Below are 14,067 nucleotides of genomic sequence, written 5' to 3'. Positions count from 1 at the left end.
ATTCTGAATCCCAATTCACCTCTTATTCAGGTTAGAGGAGATAAGAAACATGTTCAAAATCAATAAAAAATAGTGAAGAAAACTTTATAAATTTTTATTTTAGATTTATAAATTAATTTAGATATCTTAATTATTTATAAATAAAAAATTATTATGTCACAAAAAATGCGTATTAAAGTGTAATTTCGCTGCGTATTTAATATTTATCGGTTTCATTAGTGTGAAATATTGTATAAACGTTTGTATCCATTGATATAGGGGTTCGGGTTATTACAAGAAATTGGATAAAATATTTGTGACTTGTAAGTTTCTCTGTACATTGATGACTTACTCGATTGCTACTGAATGAAAAGAAGAAAATTTCTTGATGTGTTGTCAATTACATTTAAGTTGGAATTGATAAAAACTAAAGTACCATTTGAAAAATTATATAAATTTCTTGATAAGCACTTATTTTATATTTAGATTCTTCTTCGGGAGGTAACACTTCACGAGAAAAAGAAAATAATTAAAGTATACATTAAATTTTATTCTATCATGAACTAGATAAAAGTGATTAGTAAGAAACAAATACCCATTATATAATGAATCGATTGTTCTATAATTAGTCTTTGATACAAGCATCATTAATTGAATATTAATATATATGATCTAGGATTTTACTAACTTGTTATTCAAGATATATTTTAGAATTTAAATTTATTGTAATACATTTTTCAATTAACATATATGCTTGAAACTTCATAGATATGATAAACACACCCAACATCTAAAACAAGGTTGGAGTATAATGAATTATAGAATCATTATATAGATATTTTGGTAGTAGAAATGTTAGATGCAGAATTGTACCAATGAACCAAACAATATGATACAGCTTGTACTTAAAAAATGTAAGATTTCTGCCTCATTTATAGCTTATTTAATGAATTAAATGCTCCATTAAAGATCAAAGTAAGAAAAAATGTTTTCATAATAATAATGAAACTAAGTTTTTTTTTTTTTTTTTTTAAAATTAAGATACAATCGTAAAAGTATATTATTAATTATAGAAGAAAATTAAGTAACGCACAAAACTACATGCGGTATATAGGGTTTAAAACAGATACAGAATCGACAAATAGTTGAGATTTCAGCTACCCAAAGAATACTGACGATCATATTTCTTCTTTAAACTTTGACCAACATCTGAAATGCTTCTATAAGTTGGTTTTGTTTTTGCATTATCATATGTTTTTAGAGGAGAGATATCCGTAAACTTGGAGAAAATTCCGGTGAAGAAGCTCTCCCTTTTCACGCTTTCATCATTTCCATATTCAAGCAATGAGCCATTTTCTTCGGGTGGGGGGCAGTCCCAAACGTGCAAGTTTCCAAAATGACCTCTACTTTGTGAAGAATGAGTATCATCTCCTTTCATGTAGTTTTCGGTTGCTAACTGTTTTGTTGGTGATGGTAAGTTCCCAATTACATCAGTAGAGGATGTAGAATATGAGCCAAAGGATGAGACCTCAGAGGACGATGATGGAGATGATGAGGAGGAAGAAGGCGATGAAGTACTTCCAAATCCCTGGATCTCGTTTGTGAGTCTTAGAGCTTTTAGTCGAGCTTCTCTGAGAGTTTCTCCTCCTTCAAGAAGTTTTTGTATGTTTTCTGACCTCTTTTGCATGTGAACACCCCAATTGAAACTAATATTTATGGTTTAAAAAGGAAGGTTAGATTAAACAATTATATGAATACGGATAGTCAAGTTCACAAATCCTATAAATGTGATCATTATTCTTTAAATTACTTATATTTATGACTTTTACGAATTTATTTTTACTCAGAAAACATTTAATAATTAATTATAATTTTTAATGAGAAACATATGAGAGATTCATAATTAATTACTTACCCTTTTTCATCGATATGTTGGAATGTTGCTAGCTCTTGAATCACATCTATTTCGCATTGGAATTCATCAGCAATGTCATCAGGACCATGTGTTAGTAAGAATTCCAGAAGTACCAAGGACTTGTATGATTGTCTCCACTCCTTCCAATCATTATTATCAAACCTGCATTTTGCCAACACCAACACAATCATCTGTACATGTATATACACATAAATATGTATACTCGCACACATACACTCACACACTGTTTCATTTACTTGACTCAATTACAAAATCACCTTTTGTGTAGAACGTCAACGATTCTCCAGTAATCATCTAAATAAAATGATGCCTCAGCTATTTTGGTCATCGTTTTAGCATCAGGGCCCCATGGAACATTATTTGTTGCTTCTTCAGCCAACCTTCAAATCATTACCAAAGGAAATTGAATCACGATATGTACATATGCATATATATAATATTACACATACATTTGTAAGTTAGACTTACAGCTCTGCCTCAGACACATCTGTTAAGACCATTTTGACCACTTTGTATTTCTCATGTAAATAGAAAGATGCTTGTTTCTTGATTTGGTTTAGTATCAGTGTCCCCATAGTTAATCAAACACACCAAACAACAAATATAACACTTGGGTTTCTGTTAAAAAAGCCAGAAAATTATCAGAAAAAGTCAAAGAGACCAAAGTTTCAAAATCAAAAGAGGAAGCCAAGGTTGTAACCTAACTCAATTAGCTCCCAACATGCAAGAAATTTTTTCTTTTTCAAATCAGATTCTTTCTTCCACACATAAAAAGTCTGTAATAAGGAATTACTATCAGATTTTCTCATCCATCCAAACTAAAACCACAAACATTTTATGGGTGCCCATCTTTCTAGCTCAGGGATTTTAGGGGAATCAGCTAATTAAAATAGATTTATTTGAATAACACATCGCCATGATTGATAACAAGTGTTGCAGGATATTGGATTACTTCAAAATTTATGGAACTATTTATTTAAGAATGAGTTCTTGCTAATTTGAATACAGAGATTTCCCATTTACTTCTCATCCTATTTTTTATGTTTAATATATATTATGATTATTTTGGTTAAGTAGAATTCAATTCTCAATTTATAATTACATGTGTTATTAGGTACTTACATTTATTTGTGTATCTATCTATTCTTTGTTTCTGGGTTTAATTTTTAAGCTTCTCTTTTTTTTTTATAATATTTTTATGTTACAATTGCTATAATTTTACTATTATCTTTAATATGTCATATTACCAAGAAATCATTACCATGAGTCTCTTCCTCTTATAAATCACTAATTTGGTTCCTAATATATTTTGCGAATTTAATCTCTTATCTTTTTTATTTGTTTTAACAAGAAATCATTACCATGAGTCTCTTCCTCTTATAAATCACTAATTTGGCCCCTAATATATTTTGCGAATTTAATCTCTTATCTTTTTTATTTGTTTTAAATATTTAACTTTCTCTCTTTTTTTAAGAAAAAAAAATTAAAATAGTTAAATTATATTTTGATATTTTAAATTTTTTTTCTTTAATAAACATATTGAGATATTTGCATAATGAAAGACACAATATTCTCTCTAAATAAATAAATATATATATATATATTCACTAGCTTGTATAAACCATGTCTTAACCTCCAATGCTGGAACAGCAAGGGCTATCTAAAAAAATCATATCAAGATTTAATATATTTTTTAACTCTATGTATTCTTTAGAGTTTTAGTTTTCTTTTCTCTTGTGCTTTAATCGCCATTCTTTTTAGTTGTATATATTTTAATTAGTGATTTAAATTACTAATAAATGTTAGTTTAACATACTTGCATGTTAGATAGGAATTTAAAAATAAAAAAATAAAATAAAATAAAATAAAAACTTAACTATCACATACAAATTATTCCGTTATTTAGCGTTTATTATAAAGTAGATGTTTGACACCATTTTACCTTGTACTACTTTGAAACTTATAATATCTAAAGTAAATCAATGAATTTTCAAGTTTTTTCAAAATAATATCTTCAATTCTTAAAATTATTTTTGAGAAGTTATTTTGAGCATTTACGTCACCTTCGTATGACAACTCTTATAACTCTTTGATGTAATTGGAGATTAAGCAAACTCTTAAAATATCTAATATTGATTCTTCTTATGCACCATACCCATTACAAACTCAATCATTTGCTCATTATCTTTTATACCTTAATTGATTTATCAGAAGCCCATTATATGTATATAGTCATGAGAAGGATCTTAGCTTGCATGGTCCCTTAATTTTCAACATCTATTCCTAATTCATGTTGTTTGTACGTCTCTGCATGAGCATTTAATATGAGAATTTGCATGAGAAATTTCGTTTTCTCTTTTGCCTTATCATATTTATCTTTTTTATTCATGTTTATGTAAGGATAATATTAGAAGTTCTTTCTTAATTTATTTAAGTATAATTAATTATAAATAGTAAAACTCTCGATCAACCACATTGTGACCACTTGACTCATCAATAGTTCATTTTTTCATCTATCACCTGAAACTCTTTGTTTTTCTACAATTATAATTGTTCCAAACTGATGATCATACACATTTAAGTAAACTAAGTTCATGAATACTTTAGGTTCTCTACCTCAAGTATTCTTTGTTCTATAGATGTTCTTCATGTGAAATTATCTCCCCTTTACACCTAGCTACAAAAAAAAAAAAAAAACCAATATTCCTCAAGCATTTTTTTTTTTCAAAACCAACAACCGTGCATTTGGCCTATTTGTTATCATGTTCATCCTAGTTTAGACAATAATAATTCGTTCATCTCCCACAAAGATCATATTCATAATCCCTTGCTTTCTTTGTTGCAACACGTCATTTAGCACTTCACTCTACGCAATTTCCTTAGATTTTGGTATATAAATATATTTTTTTAATTATATATATGGTGCAATATATAGTAAATATACATCATAAAATATATATCACACATATTGCTGTAGTAAAATAAATTTAATATGTAGACATATGTTAAACAAGTTAAAATTCAAGTTGTACTACAATAAAAAAAAAAAAGTCTTTTGCAGCACTATTCATGACTTTTAGCGGAAGTTTTTCTGCAGACTTTTAATAATATATTGCTATAGTAAAATGTATCCAATGATTTGAAATCTTTTAGAAAAACTTACACTAATGATGAATTGATAAGAAATACTCTTAAGTGCCTACTAAGATTGTGGGATGCTAGGTTAAATAAGAATCAAAGAACCTCGACAAGCTGAGCCTTGTTGAACTTGTAGAATCACTGCTTATTCATTAACTTATAATGAAGAGCAAGAAAATGAGGAAAATAAAAAGAAAAAAGTCATTGCTTTCAAAGCCTCTACTTCAAGTAAGAAGAATGATGAGGAAAATGAAGATGATGAAGAAATAGCACTTAGCATGAGAAGATTCAAAAGATTCATGAAATGAAACAAACTTAGTAAAAAGAAGCTAACGCTAAAGAAAGAACAAACAAGAAAGGTCCCGTGATTTGCTACTGATGCAACTATCAAAAATATGATAATTGATTACTCTTAAGCTAAAAAGAAGAAAGTCAAGAAGGCAAAGCTAGCTACATGGAGTGATAGTGATGAGAGTAGCTTCGGAGAAAATGAAAAAAACAAAGTTAAAAACTTGTGTCTCATGGCCATAAATGAAGGAAAATATGAGGTATGCCTTGATAGTGGGTGTCGAAGACACATTCCAAAGATGACGATGCTTTCAAGGAGGTCAAACTGAAGAAATGAGAAGTGATATTTGGAGACAATAACAAAAATAAGAGAATTAGATACGGTAAAATATGTAACAATTCTACCTCTATTAAAAATGTTTTACTTGTAAAAGATCATAAGCACAATTTGTAACACCCACAATTTCTTTTTTTGTGGGATTAAAAAAAAATTAATAAATATAAATTTTTATTATTTTATTTTAAAAAATAAAATAAAATGTAAGGAAGATTTAATTAAAAATAATTTTGGAGAAAATTGGTGAAAATTTGAGTTTTAGGGATATTTTTGAAAGAAAAATAAAAAAACAGGAGTCAAAATACAATTTTTAGAAATTTTGCCATGTCAGATGCTGAGTCAGCAACCCTGACCAACCAGGATGCGCCAAGTGGCAGAGGCGCTGACGCGGGAGGCCACGTGGGCAATTCGCGTGTGCTCGATCGAACGACTGAGGTCCGTTCCCACGCGCACCGACGGCCTGGATGCGCTCCCTCCCAAACGCAATCAAATAACCAAATTCAAAAGCGATCAGACAGTGTAGAATGAATCGCGTGGACGGTCCAGATTGGATCGCGATGAACGATCCAAATTCACTTCCTATTTAATCGCGATCGGACGGTCCAGATCAAAAGAGGATGGGTATAAATAACCCCCATCCGCACCAAACCCTAACCCTAGCCGGCCCTCATTAGCCGGGGAGCTGACTGCTGCCATCCACCGCCGCACTGGAATCCTTTCCGACTGCTAAAAAAGGTAAAAAAAAAAACTTTTTTTTGCACAAAATTTAATTTTAAGCTCACATATGGCCAAATCGGAGTGAAAAGACGACCGAAAATATCGGCGAAGCCCTGCGGCACCGCCGCGGGGAATTTCACAAACTGCCTCCGATGAGGCCCTTCCCGATTCTGGTTTCGTGTAATTTTTTCACCGTTGTAATCACCATTTTCTTCTCTACAGGTTGACTAAAGCGAAACACCCAACTGCAACGTGAGCCAGAGGAACCACCGCACCGGAGAGTCCCGCTGCCGGTGAGTTTCGATTTTTTGTATTTTTTCGATCAATCGAGACCCTTTAACGTGTTTGCTCGCAGAAATCGATGCAAAATCGGTCAAATTCGGCTAAAACGGCCGAAAACGGCCAACCTGAGGCGTACCGCCGCCGAAGGCAGTGGCACCGTCATCGGAGCACGGCAGAGTCGCCGTGCCAGATTTTCAAAATTGGTCGAGTGGGCCCTACGACTGATTTTGGATTTATTTAGAATATTTGTAGGTACTATAGGCGCGTTTCAGTTTCTGGAGAAAATTCAGGGAACTCAGGGACCGCCTGTAGGCGCAGTAAACCGTTTAGCTCTTCGGTGTTAAATCGAGTAAGGATCCCTCACTCTATTCTCTATCATAGAATTGAAGTTTAAATAAATAATAATGTGATATTTTGTGCGATTTTAGTAAACATGCATAATTAATTACGAGTTGCTAATAGTGCCGGAACTGAAAATTATCTATTGTTGTTTGTTGATTGATTTTACAGTTTATATGTACGATGGTATCTGATTTATTTTATGGCCTTGAACGCATGTATGTTTAATTGATGTGTTTACTGCTAAATCGGGAAAAAAAAGAATGTTAAATGATAAAGAAATTGTGTTATTTAAATGAATAGATAAAACAACAGGTTTACTGAATATCCTGAGAGATGGTGGATGGACCGGGTACATAGAAAACCCTACCGTGGACGCTGTCTCATACCAAAAGGGGTATGCAGACCTGATAATTTGGCACCCATACCGGACGGGGTATGGGGACAATCCGCTTCACCCTCATACCAGACGGAGTATTGAAGTTTAATGTTTTAGTGCTCATACCGGATGGAGTATGAGGACGACCCTATAATAGAAATTGTTAAAGAAAAGGCTTCACATGTAGCGGAGACATCCCTATGAACCCTTATGGATACTAGTAGAGTGGTGAAAAGAGAAACAATTATGGTTTAGTTTATTGTTAATGAATATGGATTTATAATACGTTCTATGTTGTTGATGGTTCATGAAATTATGATCTATATAGTACTATTATTTTTATAGGTTATTTTCATAAATTCCATTGTAGTAAGTGAACGAGAAATAATTTTATGATTGATAAATGAATTTACTAAATTTAATGCTCCATTAGTAGTTTTTAATTTTATACTAACCTTTGTTTCTGTGCCGGTGATATAGTGTTATATTCTTATTAGGTTAGTGTAACTCATCCTTTATTTAACAATTTCAGATAAAGAGGATCTGGTTTCAGAGTCTGATCCGCAAGAAGATTGCGAGTAGATGCTAGATATTTTGTATTTTTCATTGGTTTTCTTATTTCTCGTGTTTCTTTCAGAGAATTAATTTCGTAATGTTGTTTACTACTTTTAAATTATTGTGTAAAGAATGTAAATCTTAATCTTTTATTTCGCTTCCGCACTTAAATTATTATATATTTTTTTTTGAATTTTCGGGGTTGTTACACAATTACTCAATTTGTTCCACTAAAAAGAAATTGTTCCAATCAACCTCAATAATTGGGTATATATTGTAGCACACTCACAAAACAAAATGCACATTTGTACATAAATATGTCAATAAACAGAAGTCAAATTCATAATTTTTATATTATATGATGTTAATTGATTGATCATAAAATAATCAATTTCATAATCTAATTAAAAATAATTAAAGAAAATAAAAGAAACACCAAGAATTTTGTGCTTATTTAATGTCAACAATTTAATAGTGATCACTATTTTAATTAATAACTAATCAAAGAATATAAATAAACTTAGTATCATTCACATTGAAATTAACATGCATTCAAGAGTGAATTAAGTTAATAATAGAATATTTATAAATTTTTTCTTCTTAATTACTTAATTAATCCATTCATATGAATCAACCTAGATCGTAGTTTTTACAGTTGGCTAATATAATCTTTAATAAACATATTGAGTAATCTATACACCCATCATCATGGGTGATTTTTCACGGTGTTAGTGATGATTTGAACTATAAATGAATAAATGTTATAATAAATTTGGTATAAACGCGCATTTTCACAAGCGAAATAAAACAAAAGGCTCCAATTATGAGCACCAATTACGCTTCGCATTTCAAAAGAAAGTGCAATTGAAGATACAAGGCAAGAAAAAGCCATATGTAATATTAGGAAAAACATAGGGTTGGAAATACCTTACCAAAGGGTGATACACGCACTTAGCTCACATTTACAATGTAAAATTGATTGAATTTGAAGAAAAGAAAGAGTATCAAAAACAAGAAAGGAAAGAATATCGTGTTTGTGGATTATGAATTCCTAGAATGCAAAACGTAAATGAAATTACTATGAAATAAAATAAAAAGAAAAAAAAATCATAAAAGTAGAGTTAAAGTATGTCATTATTTAAAATAGATAAACACAATTTAAGAACAGTTTCTCATTATTTTAGAACATATAATTAGAATCACCCTCCTTAAAGTAGAAGAGAAAGACATTTGAGGAAAAAAACGAAGTGTAGAAAAAAAATCATATGTAGCTTTAGAAACATTCTCCCCTAAATTAAATCAGAAGATAAAAGAAACACTTTGCTTCAATGTGAAGGTTTTTTTCTAAATTGTTTCTAATCAATAATAGTAGAACTACCTACAATAAATGTGGTAATCTCAACATTGATTATGTTCTGGTGCATTTTAGTTTCGACAAAGAAATTACTTTATTATGTTCTCAATGCAATATGGTATGTCTATTTATGTGAACCGTTCGTGAGATTATACAGTATTTATTTAGTTGATTGTGGTGTACGAGTTAATTATATTTCTTTTAATATCTCTTTTAATGATTAAATTATATGAATAACTCGTTCAATTCGCTACATTTTTTATATCTAATAAATACTTGTTTGTCTATTATATCTTTCTCATTCATTACCTAGCAATATTGACACATTTTCTAGTTTCGATTGTAATAAAAAAATAATTTGACATTGATTAAAGTGAGAAGATTACTTTATTATGGGTTGAAGTTTTACATGTTTAAAAAGATTTTTGGTCGAACAAAACTTGGCAAAATGAATGTTATACCTAGAATCTCCATTCTACATAGGATTTACATGCATTGTTGGTCGCACTGTTTGTAGGTTTCTTTTTCTCTTGGAAATTTTCAGCCATGGGAGGAATTAGAAAGTGAAGTTTCTCTTCCTAACGTACGTGCTATTAAATTAAGATGCCATGCATATAGCTTTTGATTTTTAGACTACATGATCAACTGTAGAAAGATTAAAAATTCTTTACATCTGAGAGTTGGATTTATGCAATTTTCTAGTTTGCATAAGAATAGGAGCTCATTTGTATGTTTTCTTTCTAAATTTTGTGTTTGTTTTTTTTTTAATTTTTTTATGAGGATAAGGACTATTTTCTCCCTTTATATATATATATATATATTTGTTAATTATGCATATAATGTACAAAGATTCATTTAATTGAGAATTAAAATTTATTTTTCTAAAGAAGGGAAAACTGATAGTATATATCTTATTAATTCATCATCCCAGAGTATGACACAAAGTACATAAAATCTCCTACATAATTAAATGAATATATATATGTATAAGAATAAGTAGGTGGTCACTGAAAAGGTTCTCTGCAGATAGGACAACATTTAAATGATTGTTACTTGAATAAGGATGAGTTTGGATATAACTTCTGTAATTATTCTTGTATTTGAATTTTGTTTTATGGTCTTATTAACGATGATTGTTATGAGTAAAAACCATCTAAATTTTGATTTTTATTATATTTTTCTCTCTTCTTTAATGTTCATTTTAATTTGTTTTTTCCCTCAATAAAACTTTATCCAAACTGCCCCTCTAAGTTATAAATATAAAGATAGTTAAAATAAAAATATATACTAACTTCAACAAATGCCAAACTTCAATGATCTCTTACTATATTAATTTTCTTGTATCTCTAAATTTATTCTATTGATCCCCAATTATATCAAAGTAATTATATATTATTAAGCTTCTAGGAAATTATTATATATATACATGTTAAAACTATATATAAAAAATTTTAAATTTTTTTTTTTTAAAAAAATATTAATAAAACTCTTTCAACTTGTTCCAATTCTCAATTTAGAGGTTTAACGAGTTACATAAAATCCTTCATTGATGATATTTTGACTCTCAAAATAAAATTTCCAAACACACAGTAATATCTGCACCCACCTGCAGTTAAATCGATGCACAATATATGCATAACGTATGAAGGGAAAAGAAAATGGCAAAAGTGCAGAAACATTAAAATAGCAGCCATTAAAGACTAAATAATTATTATTGGTCAGAACAAAAACACTAATTAATAAAATATCCATAACATAGGGCATATTTAAGAATGGCCACATTCAAAGTTTCTGTGAATACTGTAATATATAAACCCACTTCTTTTTTTCTTTTCCTTAACATAACTCTCAGACTCAAATCATCAAATTTCATGTCTTCCAGTCAGTAAAACTTCCTGATCGAAGTCTTACAGCCTCAACGTCAAATCTAGTCCATTAGGATCATTCTTTTCATCCCGCAGCTTGATTATCTTATGCATGGCTGGAGGTTGGGAGATACGCTTGTTTGGCTTCAGTCCTCCATGCTGTTGTATCTCAAGCGTCAGATCAGTCTTAACCGAGTTTGGTGGTGAGAATGGGGGCACCACCGGCATCGGACAAGGATTATTATAACGGGCAAATGTAAGTCTGCCCGGAAATATAGTTGGAGGCTGAAGTACAGGCACACGTGCAGGCGCAGGCTCAGGCTCAGGCTCAGGCTCAGGCTCAGGCTCAGGCTCAGGTGCAGGCACAGGCGCAATTGCAAGGGCAAGCCCAGGCACAGGTGCACCGATACGGACCAATTGGAGCGGTGGCTGCGTTATCCAAGGAAAGAACTGGATATGGGGGCGGGGGGGAAAATTGGTAGCCATGAACTCATGAAATTGCCTTCTGGTGATTTCGTCCTCCAGATCATAACGATGGCGCTCGAGGTGGTGGCCTACGAGACCGTGATTATCCATGAAGACTTGATCACAGAGTCGACATGCGACTGGGGCGTCGATACACGCCTTGTCCTCATTGTTGATCTTGTTCCAGCCAGATCCATCCATGATCGCTACTCAACAATTTAAACACACAAATGCTTTTTGCTTTAGCACAAACCTCCCTTGGTCTGCTCACCAATTTATAATTTAAATTTTACTGCTAATTAATGTTTTTTTACAGGGTTTAATCTTAATTTGGAGAAGTATGAGCTGGGTGTTTGACATTGGATTTCCATTGAAACCATTAAGGGAATGTTCATAAAAATTTTGTTAATTATGTTTATGCAATTCTAAAAAAATGGCATTGTAAAAATTTACTCAGATACTGTTCTTATGGAAAATATTTTATTATTTAATTATGATACTATGTGTACATGTATATATATTTTTTCCATGTTCCATTTTTTTACTTGTGGCATTATTACCCAGATTTAGACTAATATTATAATTCATGAGAGGATTCTCTTTTTTGGGGAAGTAATTAAAATATTGCATATCCAATATCTACAACAAGATAATCTTCCCCAAGTGAAAATAATGGATGGAGATTCTCAATTATTATCCTCTTCATGATCTTCCAACTTATGACATTATTATTTCATTAAGTAACCAATTGTTATTTATTATAACTTACCCCCTGCTGCCAATTCAATTTCCCCAATTACATATGTAAATTAAATACATAAATTCAAAACAACGTTATATATATATAATTGAAAGTGCTTAGGGTACATTTATATGTAAATGACCGCCAGATTTCTTTATGAAAATAAATTACTTAATTAATAATGTAACACTATAACTCAATCGTGCTTCAATTTAATCAAATATTCCACACAGCAAATATTTATTCCCAATTATCCACCTTAATCTTGAATCTAATTTATAAAACTTCACAGTTTATTTGTACTTTATATGGTCTACATATATATATATATAAACAGATTTTCATTGACTTATTAAACCCTGTGGAATGGCAAACGTTAGTTAAGAATCATTGTTAAAAATTAAACTTTAGTATCCATTTATTCATATCACTAGTATCAACTAAAAAATATTTTTACATTGAGTGTTGGTCCATTGAATTTATAGTGTAAGTTCTAATTCGGAAGTTAGGATATTTATTCGATAATCATTTGAGGGTAGAGCGACAAAGATTACTTGTGGAGTAAGCTTCACCTTTTAAATAGGTCTACATTGTGCGGGGTTACGTTAAAAAATATTGCTCTTTTTTTACAATAACATTTATAATTTTGACGATCTAAACTATTTACTTTTATTGGTAGATACTAAGCATGTATTTCGTATCTGATTTTATTCCCTTTATTGAGAAGATTTTTTGTTTTTTTTTTTTACGAATATCTCGAACAGATTTTGTATAAATCAATATAAGAAGGTAATTATTCCAATGATATTTAATGTTTTATCATAGTTGTTTGGTTAGCCCAGAATGAGAACATTTTTAAGCAAAACATTTTATTTTTGAATAAGTTTGTCATTGACTAGATTAAGATTAAATCATAGGTTAAAAATATTTTTCATTGTTAAATTTGGTCACTCTAAGTTATCTTTTTATTTATATTGTCGAGATGAGGGTTCAAAAAATACATATTTAATTCTCATCTTAAACTCTAATAGGTATCTTCAACTTTCAACTACAAAAATTTAAGATAGATTGTTCATCATTGTGTAAGTCAAATCTAGCAAGTAATTTTCACGTTGTTATAAGAATTTCAAGGAAGATGTAAACTATGTATTTGAAGAAAAAAAAATTAGGGTGGAAAACATTAAATTGAAAAACTTTTGGTATGCCATATCTACATGATCTAAACATCTAATATCATATATGAAGATATGTATTATTCATTTTTAACATATATATTAGAAGAATCATGTAAATACATCTAGAAATTATGCAAAGAATTGTAAAAACTGAAACTGAAAAACTACATACTTAGGTGATGAGTTCATAAAGGTTTCTATGTGGGTTTCTTTTTTTTTTCTTTTTTTTTTTCTCCTTACTTCTTGGCTAGATTTGTCTTCCTTAGAGGTTTCTCTATCAATAAAAAAATACTACAAGAAGATAATATATTAGTCATTTTAATATAATACTCACACACACACACACACACATATATATATATTAGAAGAATCATGATATTACACATATAGGAATCATGCAAAGAGTTGGAAAATCTGAAACTCTAAAAAGTACATGCTTCTGTCATGAATTCATTAGGGTTCTTTTTGGGTTTTTCTCTTCTTTTTTTTTTCTTACTTCTTGGCTTGATTTGTCTT

At 30.3% G+C, this 14,067-nt stretch overlaps 1 protein-coding gene across 3 annotated transcripts; it reads right to left on the bottom strand.

The window, feature by feature from the left end:
- Positions 1-982: 982 nt before the first annotated feature.
- Positions 983-2,717, bottom strand: LOC110824631 (ENTH/VHS family protein). Of its 3 annotated transcripts, none has more exons than XM_022055171.2 (5): positions 2,616-2,717; positions 2,384-2,533; positions 2,173-2,295; positions 1,895-2,056; positions 983-1,685 (listed from the first exon to the last, which is right to left on the bottom strand). In XM_022055171.2, the coding sequence occupies exons 2-5, from the start codon at positions 2,488-2,490 to the stop codon at positions 1,133-1,135; spliced, it is 945 nt and encodes a 314-aa protein (XP_021910863.1). In that variant the 5' UTR covers positions 2,491-2,533; positions 2,616-2,717; the 3' UTR covers positions 983-1,132. The 3 variants fall into 3 exon arrangements, with proteins under 3 accessions (XP_021910863.1, XP_088070778.1, XP_088070779.1); XM_088214652.1 differs by having other exon boundaries at positions 2,621-2,674; XM_088214653.1 differs by lacking the exon at positions 2,384-2,533 and having other exon boundaries at positions 2,616-2,672.
- Between the last annotated feature and the right edge of the window lie 11,350 nt (positions 2,718-14,067).

This window comes from Carica papaya, chromosome 3 (genome assembly GCF_054855325.1).
Source record: "Carica papaya isolate Zhongbai chromosome 3, ASM5485532v1, whole genome shotgun sequence".
Lineage (NCBI taxonomy): Eukaryota > Viridiplantae > Streptophyta > Magnoliopsida > Brassicales > Caricaceae > Carica > Carica papaya.
The sequence above is the reverse complement of the archived record's forward strand: the minus strand, read 5'-3'. Positions and strand labels throughout refer to the sequence as shown.

What these genes read in the sequence shown, in the direction of transcription:
- LOC110824631 (XM_022055171.2), bottom strand. Translation starts at nt 2,490, where the DNA reads ATGGGGACACTGATACTAAACCAAATCAAGAAACAAGCATCTTTCTAT. An exon ending in GATGTGTCTGAGGCAGAGCT is followed by an intron (nt 2,296 to 2,383) that starts GTAAGTCTAACT and finishes AATGATTTGAAG; the next exon opens with GTTGGCTGAAGAAGCAACAA. An exon ending in CAACATATCGATGAAAAAGG is followed by an intron (nt 1,686 to 1,894) that starts GTAAGTAATTAA and finishes CATAAATATTAG; the next exon opens with TTTCAATTGGGGTGTTCACA.